This window comes from Mastigoproctus giganteus, chromosome 4 (genome assembly GCF_048544385.1).
Source record: "Mastigoproctus giganteus isolate SK-2022 chromosome 4, ASM4854438v1, whole genome shotgun sequence".
NCBI classification, from domain to species: domain Eukaryota; kingdom Metazoa; phylum Arthropoda; class Arachnida; order Uropygi; family Thelyphonidae; genus Mastigoproctus; species Mastigoproctus giganteus.
The window spans coordinates 62,340,341-62,362,877 of record NC_143578.1 but is presented as its reverse complement, the minus strand read 5'-3'; the positions used below and the strand labels follow the sequence as shown (position 1 = coordinate 62,362,877).

The following is a 22,537-nucleotide window of genomic DNA, read 5'->3' as shown; positions in this document are numbered from 1 at the left end:
TACAGATAAAAGCCTTATTCTTCGATGCACTGCTTTTATTCACTCGCTAAAAATCCACGTTGCAGAAGCTATACACCTGCGTCCCATATCGCCAGAGCATAAAACCTCTTCCGGAAGTAACCGCTTTCGTACTTCCTACTTTCGTTGCAACAGCCATCCCATCATTGGCTATAATGCACGCGGCCCGTTGCATAATGCTTTTAGACTTTGCATTCCCTATCAGTTTGGTATTAATGCGCTATCGTCATTTCTGGAAACTATTGTAAACACGAAGAGCAGTTGACTATTAGTTGGCCTATATCTCTGCTCACCCTCCCCTCCCCCCTAAAAATGGGTTCCAACCTTGTAAAAGTTCTCCAGTGCCTTATTCGTACTGCTCTTATCGGACTTTACTAAGTGCTGTCGAAGGCTCGTGCGCATGATTTTGCGAAGAGTGTGAGTTTCTGAAAGTTTTTTTTTTTTTTTCCTTTCTTTTTGTTTTTTTCTTAAAGCAACGCATGATTTTTATATGCGAATGATGTTGCTTTTTATGCTTAAAGCGAATATGCGTAATCCGTTCTTCTTTAATGATGATTAAAATTAATTATTTAAAAATAATTATGTAATTTAGTTCCGTCCTAGTTTAAGGACATGATTTTGCTGTCCTATCAAAATCTTTTAAAGAAAATTGTTCTTCTAACGGTAATTGTGGTCGGTGTGGTATATTTACTTTCTTCTGTTCATCGAAGTGTGATAAAAAGTTCAAGGGGTAACGATGATGTATTGCTGAGGGATGAGCCACCAAATTCAGCTCAATTTGTTATTCAAGCCTCTGAGGTTCCAGTGAAGGAATTCAATATAACCGTAAATGTAAGTTTTATCATTTTTTTATAACATTGATTATTCAGTAGGTGTTAAATAAAGACTGATCTCATGATTCAAATGATTTATATTTATTTTTCTATAAAATAAATTATTTAGCCACTAAATAATTAGTGTTTTGTAATAAAATAATAATTAATATTTTGATTTAGTAAAGAAACTTATTATTGTATGGCTGTTTTTATTAAAAATTTCAGTAGAGAATTTTTATTATTTGAATTAAAATTCTCTTTGATTTCATTGATATCCTCCCTTCCCCCGTTGTAATATTCTATTTTTGGAGTTCAATGCGTGCTGTATTCTGCGGTTTTTTTTTTTTTTTTGCAGTATTTTAAAGGGGGAAAAAAGAAGTATGTTGCACCCAATTCGAGAATAATTTTTTGGCATAGATTTCTAATTTTATAGTTATCTGTTTTTAAAAGTACCATTGAAGATTACTGTGTATATTGGGAATCCGAAGAAGAGTTGATAGCTGTTATCAGTTGCTGCAGTATGTTTGTTTATTTATTTATTATTGCAGCTACTGATAACAGCTACTTTTATTATTTATTTTTATGTTAAATTTTATTTACTTAATTTTTGAGTTAAAGAGCCCTGGACGACGCTTGCAGAGTTTCTCGTTATTATTATTACTAGCCATATAGTGCAAGGAAGCCAGGCTTATGCTGCACCAGCCAAAAAAATTTTCCGAGTTACCCAGAGAGAGCGAGAGAGAGAGAGTGAGTCAGAAGTAGAAGGAAATTACCAAGAAAGAGAAGAATGATGATATCCAGCTCAGGACCCTGGGTGCACCAAGCCCATACTCACCAGATGTGAGCCCCTGAGGTTATGCAGCTGGAGAGACTGCTCCTATCTTGTTCATCGGAGTACATATTTGGCACGTCGGCTACTCAGGCCATAGTGTGTCAGTTCCTGTGGAACCCTGGTTCAGAGGTGTCAGTTCAGAGGTGTAAAACACTCCGTTTTGAGATTGGAACTCATTTGGAGGGAGCCAAAAATACGGTATTTCACAGATAACATAATCGAAAGGAGCCCTTAATGGGAAAGGGAGGGGTACGCTGTTATTCGTATTATAATAGCAAGGAAACTTGGGACGTTACCAACGTATCAATCTCTACCACTGTATCAAGCAATTTATTCCAGTAATCTTACAACGCTCTGTAATGTGAACTGCATAGGATCAGCCTTCTGTTACCCCCCCCCCCGCCCAAATTTTATGCTTGTGGTTCGTGATTCTTCTCTTCTGTCAGTGAAAATATACTTCCCACGTTCATTTTACTGATTCCCTTCAGGGCTTTATGTACCAATATAAAGTTCCCTCTGAGATTATTGGAAGGCCTGTCTTTGGGTAGACAATGAGTGTATAGAGAACATTCTGAAGCCTTCTTGTGAGACTTTATGTAAGTCCAGTAAGTAACAATTTCATCTTGCAGAACAGGACATCGTGTCAGACTGAGTTTACATCGTTATCTGTATGGTTTGATAGTGAGATCTTCAGACTTCAATCGTATAGAACAGTAGTTCCCAAACTGTGCTACACGGATCCCAAGGGACGTGAACAGTTCCTAGGGGTTCCGTGGATAATTTCTGTAATGGCTACTTTGAATTTACTTCTTTTTTTTTAAAACAAAATCTAAATGTCATTGTAGACTGGATGTCGCACCTGATATGAGAATTCAATTGTCTACAATCACTCCCAACTTTAAAGGACTTTGCGAGACGAAAAAACTCCATTCTTCACATTAGTAGCCTCTAAGGTACGATTGATTGTATACTCAAATAATGACAATTTATTATTCAGTAATGTTTTGTGTCAGTCCGAAAAAGGTAGATTGTAAACATATAATAAATCAGTTCTGAGATAAAATTTTTAAATTGGATGTATATCGTCCGAACACGCCATATTTAAGTGAGCTAGGATGTGAGGATCCATGGCTATTGTCCGCGAGCAAAGAAGTTTGGGAAACACTGGTATAGAATGGAGTTTCCCAATGTCTAGCGTACGAGCTACATATGAGTCATGGAACCATTCTGAGTGGCTCTCGTAGGTAAATGCATTTACCGAAACTGCTAAAGGTATTAACTTTTTTCCAAAAGAGGGGGGAAGCTTATCGTAACTTTCCAGTAGAAAGGCGTGTAGGTGCGGGAAAGTGTGCGGTGTTGTATAATACGATAGACTTCCTTGGGTAGCAATTCTAAAAGATAAGAAGCTGGAAAGTTAAAAAGTTCATAATGCTATAATCATATAAATTAAAGTTTAAGTAAAAGGTTCTTTACAGTAAATTCAGTGGCAGTTTTTTATTGTAGTAATCTGCCTATTTCATAGTGGCTCGCCAGATATTTTAAATGTGACGCTTCCAGTCGGCAAAAGGTTGGGTACCCCGGTTTTAGAATATTTTTATGGTGCAGTCACCATAGGAATTTTAAAAGATACGGTTGTAAACCAGTGGGCGCCATTTTCCATCTGTGATTCTTTGTAGCTTTATCAACAGTATGTAGCTTTAGAGTCCTGCATTGGAGGCAAGGGATCACCATTCTATTGATAATAAACTGATATTTCATCTACAAAAGATCGAGACTTAACCACCTCAATGGTAGCGTATTTCTACATCGAAGACTTCACTCGTAACCGGTATTGTCCTTCACGATTTATGCGTGTGTATTAATTGTCATTTTCTGTTAGCCATTTGACTTTTTCCGTTGAAAACGTCAAATCATCTACTGGTGAAATAGTTCCATGGGTTTCCGCGATATGTTCCGTTTTGTGGCTGTTGCGAAAGTTTTGGAAAATGTGTACTGAAATGACTTAGCCACATTCGTTATTAACGCAGAACTAATAAAATTGATTATATTTACGCATTACTAAATTAACAAAGCGTGTTCGCCAACCAGCTGTTTGAAAGTTTTGCTGACCTTGCATGTGATGCTGCATAATAAGTGTGCGATGTTTGGGTTATGTTGTTTTATAATTTGTAGTGAGATAACTAAGGTCTTGAGATCATATTAAAAAAACAATCATCTATTACTACACAAGCCATGGAAATTTTATACGTATATAGACTTACAGTAATGGGAATAGGTTAACAATCTGTCCAAAAATAAAAAATAAATAATAAATAAATAAAATGTGTTGGTCCATCTTTTAGCTTTAATGACTGTTTCAACATGTGGAAGATTATCAACTAATTTCTGGTAGGAAGTTGGTAGGACTCTGCTCCACTCCTTTAAATTATTACTAAGCCTCACTAACGAAGAGAACCGTTAGTTCTTTGCTTTGCTCTGATTTGCGTTCCAGCTCATTCCAAAGTCGTCCATTTGGGTGGAATTCTTGCTGTCTTCTAGCCAGTGCGATGTACCGATGTTATTCTCTTCAAAGCATGCGCTCACAGTCCTTCCTTTATAACACGGAGAGCATTGTGGTATGGGGCCCTTCTGTAGAATTTACACGGTGTAGGAGAAGTATCTAGAATATAAAGCGTAAGGCACAGCAGTTGTTGTTACATGCATTGCGAGCAGCGGACCATGACACAGAGCCTCCCAACTTCACAGGTGAAACACAACAGGGGTTCCACAGCATCTGTCGAATTGGTTCAGTCTTTCTTAACCGAAGCCTTTCCTTTTAGGTTTAAAAAAAAAAAAAGGGCGATAGAAAGGTTGTAGTATATAAACAATAAGCTTGCTTTGGTTTTCATACTGTTTTCTTTATGACCTTCACTACTTTCAAAATAAATCATATTTATTGTTGCTAGCAGTATTACTCATCATTTATAACTCTTATGTGAAAACTATTATAGGAAATAACCTGTTTTAATTGAAGAGTACAATCTTATTTTCTAAAGCGAAAATAAGCTAAGAACATAAGCAGTGCTCCCTTTAAACGGTACTTGCAATCTTAGCAACAAGAGAATGCCATATCCACAAGAACAGACAGTCTAGAACACTTGTCTATGCAGTGCTTTTTTTTTTTTTTTTTGTTCGCTCTAAAGGTTATCGCTCTGCTATCAAAATATATTCGTCTTGGATTCCCAGACAAAACACCGAATAACATTTCTGTTTCTTGAAGAAAAAGAAAGAGACGTTCCAATTACTCGGTCTGTAATTTTAAAAACGTATGCCTTGAATGAAATATCCATTTATTAGTACCAATTGTGGTCACGCCATTTGACATCCTTCTGTCAGGACGGTGTACATTTGAATAATTTTCTTCATCACAACAGTAAATAAGCTATTTTTCTTTTGAAAGTGCCAACAGTTAACTCAAAATAATAAAAATATTGAATATGGCGGATTAACAGTAAGCTAGAGCACCTACGCTGCTCCAGCTTACTGTTGAGTTGGAAGACGAATGATGTGTAGTTGAGCTGGAATCGAAGACGCATTGTATAAAGACCGATTAGTGCCTTTTAGAAGATTTCTGGTTGACGATTTCTTACTAATGACTCTGTGAAGGTGCAGAAGCTTCTCATTGGAAAATACTGTGGTGACAAGGTAGGTAGGAGAGATTTGTTAAATAGCTTTAGTAGATAACAGCTGATTGGAACTGGGCCTTGAGAGGTTTTTAATTTTTGGTACGACTTTATATAACACGGCTTTCAGACTTTTGGGGTCACCCCAATTTATAGAATTTCATCAAATAATTGAGCTGAACGATCTACATAAATATCGTAGGTCGTTATTATAAATAGCTTTGCTTTCTTTTATCAAATTAGTAAATCCGTGCGCGCGCATTCACCCACACAGACCTTTTACACTGTCGGATGGATTGCCATTGGTATTATCTTTGGCATTTTTATCACTAAAAAGGTTGATGAGAGTCGGCCAGTTTGTTATTTTAACGAAACTGTCATAAGCATTCAGTTTGATCTTTATATTACGCTTTTATTGCAAACTTAATATAAGATTTCTTAATGCATTGTTAAATTAGATGTATAGCTCTATTGAAGATAAAAATTGCAAGTACTTGTTAGTTATCTTCATGTTTTATTCTTGTAGACAAGGGGAAGGTGACAGGGTTCTTCACGTGGCTTTCTTTTATTCAACACTTGCATCTATAATAAGATTCTGAAATGTAAAATTTTCATAATTTAATTATCATCTTGTGCCGATCGCTTTAAATTATTCTCGACAATATTATTTTAGACAGACTACATAAACTTAATTTTCAAATACACTGTTCTACCATTAATATCCGGACACCTGCCTTTAGACAAAAAAAAAAAACAAAAAAAAAACCTTTTATTGTATATTTAATATTTTGTGCTTGAAACCTTTTGCTTTTATGACGGCTTTCAATCTTTGCGGCATACTCTCAACCAGCTTTTTTATAAATGTCAGGTGATATGTTCCTCCACTCGGCCTTTAACACAGCCACCAGTTAGGCCTTGTTCTTTGGGCGATCTCGACGTGTACGTACCCGATGATCCAATACATCCCAAAGATGCTCGATAGGGTTCAGATCATCAGTACTCTGGGCTGGCCAATCCAACTTTTCCACACCGACGTCCTCAAAGCACTCTGTTACGACCCCAGCAGTCCGCTTGGCGCGTTGTCTTGTTGATACAGGTATGGGCCTTCCCCGAAGTATGCCATAATGTTGGCAGTGCATAATTGTCCAAGCTGTCCTGTTATTGCACAGCATTCATGCTTTTGTCGATAATAACTAATGGGCTCAAGCCAAATCATGAAAAGAGCCGCATACCATGACACTGCCTCCACCAAACTTCATTTTTGGGAGGATACAATCAGAAAGGAACTGTTCCCCTGGCATTCGCCACACCCAGGAACAGCCATCAGACGGGTAGAGTGCGAACCTCGACTCATCTGTCCATAGGACTGTTTTCCACTGCTCTACAGTCCAGGATTGGCGCTCTTTACACTATGCTAATCGGCGTCTAGCGTGTGTTCAGGTGATCTATTCTGTTGAAATGTTGAGGTTGAACGTGTGTCATCTTGCATACCCACTTTTGCAATTGTCTGTTCGAAGCCCAGTGTGCATATTTATAGCAGGTTCTGTGACGTGTTGCATGCATAGGACCCGTTTCCCAATCCATGGAGGGGTGTCCGGATATTAATGGTAGGACAGTGTATATGCTCTCCACATATTGGAAATTGGGCATTATGTTAAATGCTACTAAGTATGGAATTTTACATTTACCTATTTAAATGGAGGAAAAAAAATTCGAAAATTTGAATATGACTGATAGATAATCACTTTTTACGAAGGTTAAGATATCATAACGATATCTTGATAGCTTATTTTTTTATTCTGCTTTTGAATTATTTTACTTCCTAAGCATTCAAAAAAAAAGTAAGCATGTGGGTTGGTAGGATTTCTTAAATCGTTTTGCACTTTTATTAATATGTATGGCGTAAAGGTCGTTTAAACAAGCTCCCATCTTATGGATTCCCACCTATTTTTTACAACCTGGGTATCCAGTTTTCTGGACGGTTCTGTCTTCTAACTTCTCAATTAATGATAGTGTTTCCCAAGCTTAAGTTCTCTATCCCACGCTTTATCCCTTGTATGCTAATGATCTTCTTCCACTGTCTCATAATCCTATCTATAGTCTTGCTGATGATAGCACACTACATTCCTCCTTCCAGTTTAAGAAAACGTGCCCTGCACGAACAGCTGCAACTGGGTATCCAATTGCAGTTTTGTGCTTCTCGAATATCCATCGCCAATTCCTTAAATGCTGATCTCCAGGTAATATTCCAATGGGGCAAAGAAAGCTTAGTTAACTTCAGTTCTTCGAAAACAGTTCTGTCTTCTTTTCTCACAAAACGCCTACTGCTCATGTGGCTCATCTTCGATGGCACTCGGATTTCTGAACAAAATCGCATCACAAATATCGCTTCCTCTGCACCTAAAAAAAAAAAAAAAAAAAAAAAAAACTGGTGGGTTTTCTCTTTCATCCTCAGTGTAACTTTACTTTTCTCTTAAACAGCTACTCACTCTGTACAAATCCCAAATAGGCATGGCACGAAATACTGTTCCCACATTTTGGGTGGTGCCCCCAAAATCTCCCTCAAGCTTTTTGACTCCATTTAAAAGAGGGCAGTCAGGTTAAGTGAGGACCCATCTGTTAACAACGTCTCTCTCACAGATATTCAGTTTCTATTGCTTACCTTTTCTATAGATACTTCGACAGGCACCATTCTCCTGAATTGGCTCTTCCTCGTTTATCTCTTATATTTTCTGGAGCCACCTTCCTTCATATGTATTTTACAAAAATTAAAACCTACAGAAATTAGTATAATGTCAACAAGTATCTTCTGTTGTTCTTAGCGGCCAATCCATGTAAGGTACTATAGGTTCTAATATCTTTTGTGTTTGGTAATTTTACACAAAAAGTTCTATACCTTTTTTTGTTTCACTGCGGTTCCTGTTTTGCCTCTGTAAACCAGAAATATTTCTTCTTTGGTGGAAGTACATCCGAGAGCAAGCACCATTTGGATCGGATAATCTTATGTTAAGTGGATTCCAAATCGTTTAATTATTTTGTAGATTTTTTTTAACTAAGACTCTTTTTATCAATCACTTCATAACAAATGTGTTACCTATATTCTTGTTGCTCTACTATGATATTCATCGGTTTCTTTTAAAATTACTCTAGCTCATAAGTAGTTTCTGCCTTTTTATTGCACAGTTTCTGAGCTTAATCCATTTACAAGAAGGAAGAATAACAAATTGATACGCATACGTTGATTTAGAAATAAAGTTCAGTATTTCAAGATGTTTCGCTCGAAAATACAAGTCTAGAGACGTTTAAAGCGTCTCAAACGTTCATGACGAATTTTCTTTCAGATAGCCTAGCCTCACATAAAGATAAACAATAGACGAAGTAAACGTAGTTCAAAACACTGACTATGTATGTAAATACTTATATCGTCCTGTACAATTCAAAACATTCTTTTTCAAGATGTTCAGCAAAATGGCAGTGACGAGCTTTGCAACCATTTCTTATAGCAAGGTACGACAGTGTTATTTCCTCTCCCCCCTTCCGACAAAGTATCCCTCAAAGTTTCAGAGCGGTGAATTAAAGGAACCACAGGCTCAAGGTGTCAAAACCTGGAGACATTCTTAACTGGGTTAAGCACATTTTGTATTCCTGAAGAACTTCTGAATACAGTTCTTTATGAAACAAAGCAGACTCTCCACTTAGAGATCTACATAACATTTCTTAGTCCAAAGTTTTTATTCATCTCTTCTAGAACATCCAAAAGTTATTTGTATAACAACGAACTTTCAATGGAGAATATCCAGCGACTATAATGTAGATTCTACTAAACACGGCTTAAATGAGGACGTAGTGGCACGGACACTTGAATGTTGCCTACACTGTTATATTCCGTAACATTTATACAAAAATTGAAGGCACTGTTCTGTGTTCAAACGCTCAGGCAATTCGTGAGTCCAATCAAACTTCGTTCCCACAACGCTAGCCCGCACACTTTAACTTAACTTCTTCTAGATCAAACTTTTTTAACGTGTGTGTGCATTCTGCATTGATCAGAAATTAAAATTTGGAATGTTAAGCATCCTCTTGGCCTGTAAAATTCGACTGTTCAGTCCACAGTATGTTAAAGAGAACGTCTCGATTGTCATGATGTCAAAAGATTCACCGAGAATTTCACCAGAGCCTGCTTATCCTCTGGTTTCAAGCGCATGATTCTGTTGCACGTAGTATGAATGCAAATTTGACGCACTGCCATCTTCCACGAAGCCAACCATGGATCAAATATTGGTACGATTAGCTGTGCCATTCCTTCCTGTTAGGAAGCTTATTCCTTAAGGTTGTTATCGAAGATCATTAAAGCGAAAATATTTACGGTGAGGAAATCAATGTATTGAACTCTGGCACTTTCTTATGTGCCATGAACTAGGGGGAAAATCGTGTACTTGACTGATGTTAATAAATTTTATTTAGCGAGAGGGAAAAAGAATAATTTATTGCTGCAGCACTATAATTTGCTGTCGCTTATTCTGTTACACCTTACAATGTTTTGTGTACTTTCTGATAATCATAAACCTTGTAAATAAATATAAATTTATGTATACAGTATATTCAAAGTAACATTCTAAATAGCTCATTATGATGTTTTATGATTATTTAAATCTTTACAGATCAGTTATCTTCTTGGATTCGACAGTTTATTTTAACTGATTGAACTAGTAAAAGAATTTCGGTCATATAAAAATTGTTTAATGCATACAGTACTTGATCTGATTAATCATTTCCGGCAGATCAAGGTTTCTCTTGGTAATTATTATTCCGTACAATTGAAGACATGGCAGATTATACTGAATAGTGTCAAAACCAAGGCCTATTTTACCGAGTTGTGGTGGCGCAGTTTATTTAGGGTGTCGGACCAACACAATTATTGTTGCTATAAGGCCCACGAATTCGTTTTTGGGAGCTCCAAAATATGTGCCAAGGCCTAGACTCCGGCATTAGTCGGAACAGTTCGTCTGAGACATCTGAAGTTGAGACATCCTTGGGGGTCCTGGTTTTTCATAATTTCTTTTAACGGTTACTTCAAGGATTTGAAGTGACATTTTTCCTCTGTAGTGTAGGGACAAATTACGGTAATCTCTGATGGCTACATCAATTTCCACTTTAAATTCGGGTTCGGATTTCATGAGCGACTCAATTAATTCAGAATTTATCCGAAGAATTAACTTAATGGTCAAGGTCGTTGTAGTTCCAGTATAGTTATGTTTTTATTATTTTTTTTTAATCCTGTACTAAGTAAACTCATTGTCACTTTGCCATGTTTATTCGATTGAAGACATTGAATCGTTAGTTTTAAGGTCAGCCGTATGCACTGAATTTTAAAATCATAGCTTGCACAAAATTTTTCTGCTTAATCTCGCCAAGATTAGTTTAAAAATTTTTATTAAGGATAAAAAAAAGAACATAACCTCTCATTTAAATTAACGGATATCATATTTGCATTTGGCTGAAGCTACGTGGCTCACAATTGTTTCGTATTCATTAAAAAAGAGCTGGCACTCGATAAGTCACTTTACTGATGACAATTCATGTCACAAGAGAATAACAAGCTGGCATAACATACAAACTGCTCATCAAAATAGTTACTAGATAGGAACTTTGTACTCTCTGTGTAATATGCTAAAACATATTACATAAAACGTGTTTTAATGCGTCTCTGAACTTAATAGTAGAGTTGTAAAAGTTGAATCCTGTGAACATATTTTTTCGTTCCATTTGAATTAGTCTTTATTTCTTGACTTTTTTTTCGATTGGTAAAATTTTATCACAGATTAGATGAAGGAAACAGAGAGTCACTTTTAAACAGAACTTCGCACGATCAGAGAGGAAATGATGGGGAAAATTCAACATGTGGATCGCGGCTAATTCTGCATCATCGTTGATTCTAGAAAGTACCTCGGCTGGAGTCATTCTGTAATGTTTCTGTTGTCTGATTTAGACACGAGACCCTAAGTCAAGGCATGTGAAAAGGATAAAAATATGTAACTATACAGTTTTTTATCCTTATAAAAGGAAATGGCCACTCCCACTGTAATTTAGACCCGAAAGCCATGGTTTATTTGGATTAAGCCTGAATCTGGCATTGTTGTTCCCAACGGTTGAATATTTGGTAAAATTTCTACCTTTATTTGAATGCCACTCTGTGTACACCTCGCCCCTGCATGCATCTGTTGTGCAGTACCAGTCACATTCTTGTATTACCAACTTTTGCAGCTTTCAGTTGAACGTTTAAACTTTGTACCTATTTGAAAGGCTACCTGAATGCTCAGATTTCTTGCATTTATATAGATGACGTTTCGGATTACTTGGTTCGCTATGAACTGCAGCATTTAAGCTTTATATTAGTGCAGTGTGTCAAGAATAACCAGTTCGGGTAAGCACGTGTCCTCCTTGCTTTACATATTCTGTGCGAAATTAGCATGTAATCGCTTAAGAAAACTGATGCAGTGGTATTTTAATTGTGTTATGGAATCTAAATTTTTTTAAATTTGCTTCTCAGACAGTACAGTTTTCAAGCGTATGATAAATTACGTGTAAAAAGAAAACTTTATACCGCGTGATATGAATTTAATTTAAATTACTGGAAAAATATTTGTATATTTTTAAAATTACGACCTTAAGGACTAACAAAATCACTCTAGTCTAAACTAAGCTATAACATCACACACACACATTGACGGTCTAAATTCTCTCTCTTCAGTATAAAATATCACTTGTAAACAGTATCATTTTACAAAGTTTTGAAATCAGTTAAAAGGGCAGAAATGGGATGAAATTACATAAATGACGTGGTATTTAGTCTCTTCATGGATGAAATGCTATTTGTACAGTCTGGCATGTTGTTGCTAGACTGTGTACATGTAAATTGAGGATGTTGTATCACAAGTAACTTTTTATTAAAAATTAATTATACTGTTCGCATATACATCAATTTTAATTTAATTTTCCTATGGACACAGTAATGTGTTAATGTGTAAATTTTTTTTTTGATAAGAAGTATTATCGATGCCATATTTATTCAGACTCATCTCCTGGAATTATTTGATAAAATAATCAGAGGATATACGGCCCTTGTATAAATTTCTTAATAATTAAAAATTAATAAAAGCAGTATATTATTCGAAATTTGCTTTAAAAACCAACTTACAAAAAAAATTTCTGTACTTGCACATACAAATAATGTAGTTATATGGTAATTTATCTATGTTTTCCAATATTTATAATGCCACAAGCACTTTTTTTTTTCTTAAGGCAAACTTTGTTCATGTAATTCTGAGACAAGGTCTTGCAAGTTCTGTCATTGATTGACTTCTTATTCGATCCTGCCCTCTAGATTACAGTTCTTATTTTATTGTTACGTGTTTGTTCTCGATTAATCTTACTGTTATTATCTCTTCGCTTTCGGCAGTTAATGATCGTGCAAATATTACTTCAGCAAAATATTGTTTCAAATATTACTTCCTCACCCCCTCCTCCTGTTCACAAGATCTCTAACTGTGCAATCTATGGAGTTCATTCTTGGCCATTGTTAACAGATTACGCTCCGTTTTATTTTGTCATTTTGTAAGACAGTACAGTAACCCTAATCTTTCTCAGTGTTTATTGGATCGAGGAGGAGACTGGCTTTTTGAAGTTAGCTATCAATTCTGTTCGTTTTAATTCTTTGTTTTGGCTTAAAGAAAACAAAATATGATGAACGAAACAGTGTATTTTGTGGTTCTGCAGTTTTTATTTAGTTTCAGATAGTTTTTTATATTCTGGGACGACACCACGGTCAGAAGAGTTCACAAGATAGAGAGAATACAAGAAACAGCACCGTATTTAGCAGTCACTGACTTGAGTCCCGATACTTTATCGCATATTGCTTAATTCGAATGTGGAGTTGCTTTTATTTAAACTCTTTTCTTTCAAAAAAAAAAAAAAAAATCAAGTTAGTCGTATGGAAATTACGATTTTTATCGTATATTTTCTCTTTTTAATTCTTTGTAAAAAAAAAAAAAAAAAAGACTTATCCAATAAATTTGGAGAGATCAGTTTTAAAAGCAATTGCATGATAAAAACGATTTCATTGAAATTTTTAGTTAAATAAGAAATACGTGTAGAAATTAAGAGTAGCCAACTTTTTTTATTTTTTATGCAATTGTAGCATTATCGTGTCCGTTAGGTGGCGCTAAACACGTCTTCACAATATAAAAAAATGCGTTGTCAAAATGGTGATAATTTTGTTTTATAAATAGACTCTGAAGTGTAAGTGTTTCTCATAAAAGAACTGGTGAACTCGTGCAATCGCTGTTAAAATACCACTGCACTGTTTAAAAATATGCAGTTAAATACTTTTTTTTTTCACTAATTGTGATTTAATTAATGATTTAACAATTCTAATCGTTGGGGGAAACATCGGGCGAAAATTCATAATGCTCGAGAGCACATTGGCCAAGCAGAAGTCCAAAATAGTTTCTTTTTAATTGATAAAATACCCATTGCATTACATTATTAATAGTGAAAATATAAATTGGTTATGAAATATATACTGTATTAAATTTTCCACTACTTTATTCATTTATATACTTTTTTTTCGAAATTGTAATTTTCGTCAGTGCATACTGCTTTTGTCAACTACAAACTTCCTAGCGCAAGTCTATTTTATAAAATATAACATGTGTTTGAACATATGCGTGCAAAATAAATATTACGATTCCACGAATTAAGGATATAATAAGATTTGTAAGGAAAATTCCCTCATCTGCACAAATCACGCACTTGTATTTAAGACCAACACTAAAACGATATTTACTGCTTTCGCAAAATAGTTTTATTCGAATACTCAATTTATTCGATTAATAAATTGTAAGAAATGTAAATAAATATAATCAAAAAACGCATTTAAACAGACTTGAGGAGAATGCTTCAAAAATAATGAAACGCTTACTTTCTCAGCCATGGATTCTTGAAAGAACGAGTTCTCTGCAAATCGGTTTCATGGCTTCATCTCTTAAACCAGCGCATTATGAGATGTTGGCCTCCTGGTGAAAAAACAAACAAATATTTATGAAACTGTTTTTGACCAAAAACTATATTCTGGCTTGATCATTCATTCTCATTCGTCAGACTTTACTCCGACTAACCTATTTCCACCCTCAAAGGACAAAGACTTGTCATCGTTGAAGATATTCAGACTTCATATACAGTTTGGAACTTTGGCGAAATTGATTATAAGGTATGTTCGTGTCAAACGGCACCCGGGATTTCTCCCAACTCCGCTATTGATTATCTGAGCTGAGAATGAAGTTGAATCCAGTTTCCCTCTATTTCGTATCTTGGCTATCATCTTTCAATTTCTGCTGCTATCTGTCATCGCGATTAGCAGCTAACTGTTTGACATCTTGATGCTCGCGTATCTGTTCGTGTGACTTCATGGTACATAGAAGAATGTTTAGTTACCACATTGTCTGCCGTGGTTTCAAGCCATTAACTATGAGATGATGACATCTAAGCGTTGATATCATTTTGGAAATTGGAACGTGTCTACGTATTAAAAATAGCTACCTGATACGTCCCACAAAATGGAAAGAAAAAAAATTTGAGGAAACGTTTAATCACACTCATTAGTTTTCTACATGAGCATAAATTTCGCTAAATATTGCAAGGCTTACGACCGGGTTTGAGATGAGAAATTGTGAATAAAACTCTCACGGGGGAGGGGGGGGTGCGAAAACTGCCCTTATGTTTTTTCTGTGAAATCGATGTCAAGCTGCCTCAGTGTTGCACTATAAATAAATCTGTTCTAGTCGAAATACACATGAAAAAGAGAAGAGATTAATTTCATGTTTTCGCAAATTTTAATAGAATGAAAAGGGTATTAAACATACTATTGGTATGTTAACTATTGAACGATCAGATTTAACCCTACTCAAGACAATGTGATAAGTTAGTTCAGAGAAGTAAACTGAAATTTGGACTATTCACGTCCATTCCAGATAAATGTCCTGTCCTCATTATTTTCTATTATCTTAACAGTTGGTTGTTTTCATTAATGCACTTTCAGACAGCCAGAGTCTGCGGTCATCGACCAGTTTATCAAATAAGCATTAGCAGTGACGTAGTATCATATACTGCTCTGGTTGCGTTGTAAGTTAATAGAGCGAAAGAGAAACTTTGACATTTCGGAGACTAAATCGGAGATTTTTTGTTATTCCAGAATAAATGTCTAAGCCGTGCATACAGGAAACAATTGTACTGAAACTCTTTCTGGAAGAAATTCCCCCATCGGAAACTGTCTCCCCCCTGTTCTTGGGAGATGTAACAATGAAGACATCTTATCATGAAATTCTGAATATGCATTCTCTTGCCGGTTGCTGCAGATGGATTGGTGTTCATCTTTACGACGTGCTAACGTGCATGATTATGTGATCAAATATATCAGCATTTCGCCTTCGAGTCTTTCAACTTGAGAATAAAGGCAGTGATTTATTGCATCGTTTATACGTCCTCTTGACGAAGATGGACTTTCGTCACGTGCGTGTTTTTCAGAGCTCCATTAACTTTGTTAACTAGAAACATCCATTCTTGAAGAAACATGATCTGACGAAAAATATAACGCATTATTAACCACTTTAAAAAAACAATCGAATTTTTTTAAGGATCTGAAAATAATAAGATAGCACACTAGTTCAGGATTTGTTTTCTCTCAATTGGCGAGACGAGTTCTTTAACCTTCGATAGTTAATATGCCAGAGTCCAGGTTTCTAAGTTATTTTCTGATAAGTTTATTATTATTAGTTTGAGGTGGGCAAGATGAATACACCTCTGAGGAATTAAAAATGTTTTCTGACGAGAAACAGATAAGCATTAAAAACATTTTCACTGCAAGTGATACGATTTGTTGCTTCAACTTAAGAAATTATTACATCAAAAATTATCTAAAGATTTTCAACTCTACCTTATTGAAGTTAAGGGTGTGATTAAGGGTGGAAGATAAATTTTATTGGAAAATTCATGTCTTCCAATTAGCATGACCTTCGTTAGGATCTCCTTCGCACATACTTTGGTCATTACTTTGATCATAAATATCAATGATCATACATAGATGGTCCTGGAGTCGCAAATACACATCGAATCTATAGACTTTCGCAAATAATGCGCTGCCCATAATAAAGCATAAATATGATGCCAAAAAAATTACAAAAAACTGCGCCCCTAGACAAATAGTCAACTTGTTCATTACCAGATAAAATTTACCTTGTACATCAAAAATTATCTAAAGATTTTCAACTCTACCTTATTGAAGTTAAGGGTGTGATTAAGGGTGGAAGATAAATTTTATTGGAAAATTCATGTCTTCCAATTAGCATGACCTTCGTTAGGATCTCCTTCGCACATACTTTGGTCATTACTTTGATCATAAATATCAATGATCATACATAGATGGTCCTGGAGTCGCAAATACACATCGAATCTATAGACTTTCGCAAATAATGCGCTGCCCATAATAAAGCATAAATATGATGCCAAAAAAATTACAAAAAACTGCGCCCCTAGACAAATAGTCAACTTGTTCATTACCAGATAAAATTTACCTTGTATATCCCATTACCACTAAAATGAAATTCATATGGGATAGTACTGGTCAACTAACATCTCTGGTTTCATAATGAAAAACGAATAGCCTTATCATTCACCATAAGAGAAACAATCTTCGATTGTTTGCGAGAATGTAGGGTGGAGATCACCACGCTCTGATACACTTCGCTTAGTAAAACATAAATATTTATATTGTGGCAATTTGACCTGTATAAATTTTTATCATACTGCTGATGCCCTTCTTTTACCAACCCGTTCTCGCTGCTGCTACTTGTAATCCGCAACCTTGTAATCTGTATGCAGGACGTCTTTGAATCCTCTGTAATTTAATACAGAGGGTTCAAAATCGAGAGCTGAAAAAAGTGTGCGTGTTTATTGTGATTTTCATTTGTTTATTTATTAAAATTTGTCTAGACGGCAACTGATTCCGAGTGTCAAGCGATTTACAACGGAGGCTTACCGGGAGCTCCCCCATACGAAAGCGTTCTATTGTATATTGCTCTGAGAAAGACTTTAAAGACAAATTTCTTCCTAATAACCTAAAGGAAACCACTTTTTTTTTTTTTCCTTCGTTCGTTAATAAGAGTAACTTCCAACCAATGGTCATTAGGTGGCACTGCTCCTTCCTCCGCGCAGTTGAACCGGAAACCTGGGAGAAAAAGTTAACACCTAAGGCCAAAAGGAGCTTAACTATACTAGTTTATAACACGGATCTAATTGCTCAACAAGTTTAGCCGATTTAATTACAGCTCACTAGCCAGGAAACATAAAAGAATAAGTTTTCTTTTGTTTTACGAAGGTTTAATTGTATACATTTATTATATATAAATTTAATCAGCAGGCGAATCTCTATGGTCGATTATTGTATAATTTCTCTGGTAATTTTAGACAGTGGGTACAAGCGGTTCTTTGCTTGATATCCTTCGTGGTTAGCACAGTTGGTAGCATCGCTGTCCTCCCCACACCGAGTGAAAAAGACAGAGTTCGAGTCCCGTCGACGATGAAGTTTTATTTTTATGGGCTTTTCTGGCTGAGTTAGTTGGTCTCAGGCGAGGGAAGCATGGTTTTCTCTCCCGGAAAGTCTGGATTTTCGTCCAGCAAAAACAAATCGACCACATAATACACGCAATTTACAGACAGCATGTACGGGAGCAATATGGCCTTAGTCGCTGATGCTCCTAAAACCCTACTATTGCAACAACAACTCTGCCTGTTAGGCACTAGCGTAGCTACCTTTTTTTGGGCCCTGAGGCAATGAACATGTTCGGGCCCCTACTTAATGAAAATTGCAAAAACAGGAGACAGCCAAAGACGCCGGCCCCTAAAGGGCTCGGAGGCAATTGCCTTGCCTGCCTACATGTAGCTACGCCACTGCTGTTAAGTCTGGGAACACTTCTGCATACTATAAGCCAAAGTAATGGAATCGTAATGATGTCACATTTTCTTATAATTCCAGTAATTATTCATCCACTTAAGATTCTCTTTTTGTTCCTTCTGCTGCTTTGGCCAAAAGAATATCATAGACAGTATGATATTGGAAACAGTGAGATTCTGCTATGCACTGTACAATACTAACAGTTCTATGAAGGCTTGACCAGTTCGTCTTGACTAGCTTACCGCCCACACGTTTCCTCTGACTACTTGTTTTCTCTACTATGAGAAATTGCAGGCGTACCACATTTCCATGCGTTCTAACCTCTGCTCTCTTTAAGCCTCCACCATTATTCTACCATTGAAATCGTGGGATAATGATGGAGGCTTAGAGATTACCATTGTATATTATTATTTTACCGGTCTATTTTTACCTTAAAGCAGACTAAAAACAAAAACTGCCTCGCCAGAGCTGTCTGTATATAATTACATAGTCATGCAAACGTGACACTCATGTAGCAGTATTTCGATTTCTTCCCAGCAGTGATGCTCCTAATTTTTACAACCAAACATATGACGAAATATTAAACCTGTATTTAACTTAGCGTAAGGACTCTTATAAGTTGCGTATTGGTTACATAGTTGAACTGGTGTTGTTAAGGGCTTATGAATTAACAACATGATCCTTTAAGTCGACTAAACTCATCTGACTGACTTCAGTGTGCATAGGTGAATTCAAATAACCGAAGTCACAGATGGAGCGCTTAGTAATACAAAGTATTTAAGGTGAATCGTTTATTTTTGTAATAGAAAGACTTGACCAGTTCGTCTAGAGGAAATTCTACACATGCAAGTTTCTAACATTTGACAAATGTTAGAGAAATTGTTGGCTCTCGACCAGTGAAGACGACTGCTCGTTGTCTCTTAGCAGTTTTTCTGCCTCAGTGAAACAGTTAATTATTGGCAGAACATTTTATTCTTAAATTATGTATGCCTCTCTTGCCCATTTCCCTGATCAATGATGTTGGCAGGACTCGTGAATAACGAGTGAAGCAGTCACTGTTAATTTACATCTGGAGAATATCAAATACTTGTAATATTGCTTAGTAGACGAGCGCTAAACCGGTTAGTAGTCGCTTTAGGTTGTTACAGTAACCCTAATATTCGTCCACACTGGACATCCCCAGTGCTGTTTTGTTGTTTATAGAAAATCATTTATCAGTTAATCGTGTTTTACAGATGGTTTCACAGATGCGATGATATCTGCGTGCAACCTGTGAAATTGTACTCGTTTACCTGTACATGGAGCGAGATCTAACAGTTCGATCAAACACTCGTATTCACCCAGGCACAACGGCACATACTGCACGCATTCTGCTAGATTATTAAACTTTTAGGATATTCATTTTACTGCTCTATTAGATACGGCGTATTTTGTAGAGCGTGTGACTTGATTAAAATCAATACCTGGCGAATTGATTTTAGAAATGTTTATGTACGTTTTTTACATAGTGCTGTTTGATTTGCATGACTCTCCATAGCTAAAATGTACGTACTTGTATTCTTAAAAACAAAATCCTTCAGTAATGTTTAAGCTTTAGGAAACGAGTACCCCTCCCATGGAAGTATTTCTCCTTCTTCAGAACAGTTTTGTGTACATTTTCTGCTTGAAAATATCTTTGGTGCTAAAGAAGTTTTGCTTTTATGGAGGTACCCACGTTTTGAACCTGCTTGGCATAAAGAATGGAATTAATCTGAAATGGTTTGCGACTGCAGAAAGGAGAGAAGAATAGGAACACAGACTACGCTGTGGAAGCTTTTTGTACTTGGCCGCCGTAGCCTAGTGGTCAGGCGCGCGGGTGCATAAGTACACGTGCCTTGAGTGACCGGGGTTCAAGCCCGTGACTACTGAATACGGTGCTGTTTCTTGTATTCTGTCTATCTTGTGAACTCCTCTGACCGTTTGGTCGTCCCGGAGTATAAACAGAAAATTTATTTATTATTACTTGGGCAGTGTCTTCCGTGATAGTGTATTACGTTTGCCACTTCTCACCCTTTTCGAAACGTCTGTGTTCAAGTCTCGCAGACACGAGGAATTTCTCAAGGTCCTCTTCTGCCTTAGTTGTAGTAATTCGATCTTAGGGGGTAGGAGTAAGGAGGCTTCCCCCGAGTTATTCAGATTTTTGAGTCCCCCACCTATCAAGTCTTCTCTTCTTTGTTTGTTTTGCAGATGGCATTATTGTTAGGCTCATCTCGTTTTCGACCGAAGGCCAACTATTTGCCAATGACCTGAAAAATCGACAAAGCCGCCACTAAGCTTTCACTGGATCCTATGCTTGATTGCTCACGCAAGAATCCCTTAACATCTTTAGCTGTGTTAAATGAAAATTTTGTCGATTTAGTACCTGAGCAAAATAATTTAACTACTTCATTGATGATAAAAGTATAAACGACATCAGATTTGTTGTTCACTTAAATATGTTTCAGATTGGCTGTTCATGTTTCCTTTCGGGTCTCATCTGTAGTTCCGCCTGCTTTTCAAGCTCATGGACTTTCTTAAATCTCATGCAGTACATTCCTCCTGTAGCCCCACTCTGTTTCTCTGCAAACAGCTGGTCCTCTGCGGTTTTAGTTATTAGAACGTAATGTGTTCTCATCTCAACTGTTATAAATAATTAAATTTCAGCGCAAATTCCTTACATAATTGTCGCTTAGATTACCATGGTATTCACTATCTGCATCTTTTAAAAATGCTTTGTTTTACTACCCATAGCTGCGTGTCTTTCCTGACAGCTATGCTCGTACAAGGGCGAATCTCTCTTTAAGCATAAGTTTCAGTACGTTACTATATACTTATAGACCAAGTAGCCCTATCGACTCTTCACTTACCCAATTGGAATACTGTAAAATAAAATTTTGTCTTGTCTTTCAAAAAAGAGGTGAAACATTATTGCCTGGGTTTCTCTTCCTGAAGTTACATGCCACCCATCATGATCAATTTTCAACCCAATTGCTGTACGCAGTTGGTTCGAAGTCAGAAACCATGGTAGAAACAACAGAAAAACTTTTGTTTCTACCATGGTTTCTGACTTCGAACCAACTGTGTACAGAATACCTAGATATCACCTTTTTGTTGTTACATTCGTGTAGGAGCTGTCGATTTTCAGATAGTCCAAAGAAATTAAAATAGCTCTGGACTATCTGAAAGTCAAGCAAATACTGAAAGTCAAGCAAATACAAAAACGCGTTATCTACACTCACTCCAAATATACTACAAGCATTACATAACAGAACTTCTCATCCAGTTCTTTTTCAGATTCAGTACACTAACAAAACCACTGGAAAACAGCAGGCATCTATTTGTGTTGGATCCCAGGAAACGGGTTACTGATAATGAATTAGTCTCGTAGATGCCAAATTACCTGTTGCTGACGGCTTCCTAATTCCATATACAGACTTTAGGCTAATAATTCAACGCTGCTACCTAAGACAGACAAATGAATTGGCAAGAACAGACTGGAACAAACTATATCAGGTGAAACCAAAATAAAATCATGGAACTGCAAGCTGTCCTCAACAGTTGAGTCCCACCTTAAAGATAATTTCAGACGAACCTGTAGTCAGCTAGTCTCAGGTAAAAGGGAGTCAAGTTTTCTCTTTTTCCCCCGTGAGTTAGTCTGGGTTTTTCATCCGGTAATATCAATACAAAAATACTAATATAAAACTACTAACAAAAAGCACGAAACACTTCGGTGTCGGCTCTATTTGTACATAAAATCCTTCATTATAAGATTAACTTCTCTTATTTGCTCATTCTTACAGTTAAATCTCCCAAGAATTAATACCGATTAATGAAATGGAAATGTTTCTTAAGAAAGCCATACACGAAATCTCAGTTTCAGAAGTGGTTCTGTTTTGAAACGGAAAACTGATCAAAGACATGCTGCTACCGTAGTATAATATTACATAGTCTTGCTTAATGCCTTGGCTCTTATTGCACTGAAGTTCGATTATTTTGAAATGATCTTTTCGTAGGCATTGCACGAACTGGAACTAAAAATACATTTTATGGTCAATAAAGAATTTATGAACGTTTTTTCATTCGTGCCACTTAAAAGAAATTGAATATTTTCTATGAAATTATCATGGATCAAAAGTGACCATGAATAAAAAATGATTTTGAAACCATCTTTTTCTTTCTATTCATA

General features: G+C 36.3%; 1 protein-coding gene across 1 annotated transcript in view; it reads left to right on the top strand.

Annotated features, from left to right (window-relative positions):
• Positions 1-457: 457 nt before the first annotated feature.
• The window catches only part of LOC150086782 (putative protein-lysine deacylase ABHD14B), a 56,214-nt gene continuing 34,134 nt past the window's right edge, over positions 458-22,537 (top strand). The window contains exon 1 of the mRNA XM_090371574.1: positions 458-849. Within this exon, the coding sequence (XP_090227700.1) occupies positions 631-849 (219 nt within the window). The 5' untranslated portion in view covers positions 458-630. The remainder of the gene's footprint in view (positions 850-22,537) is intronic.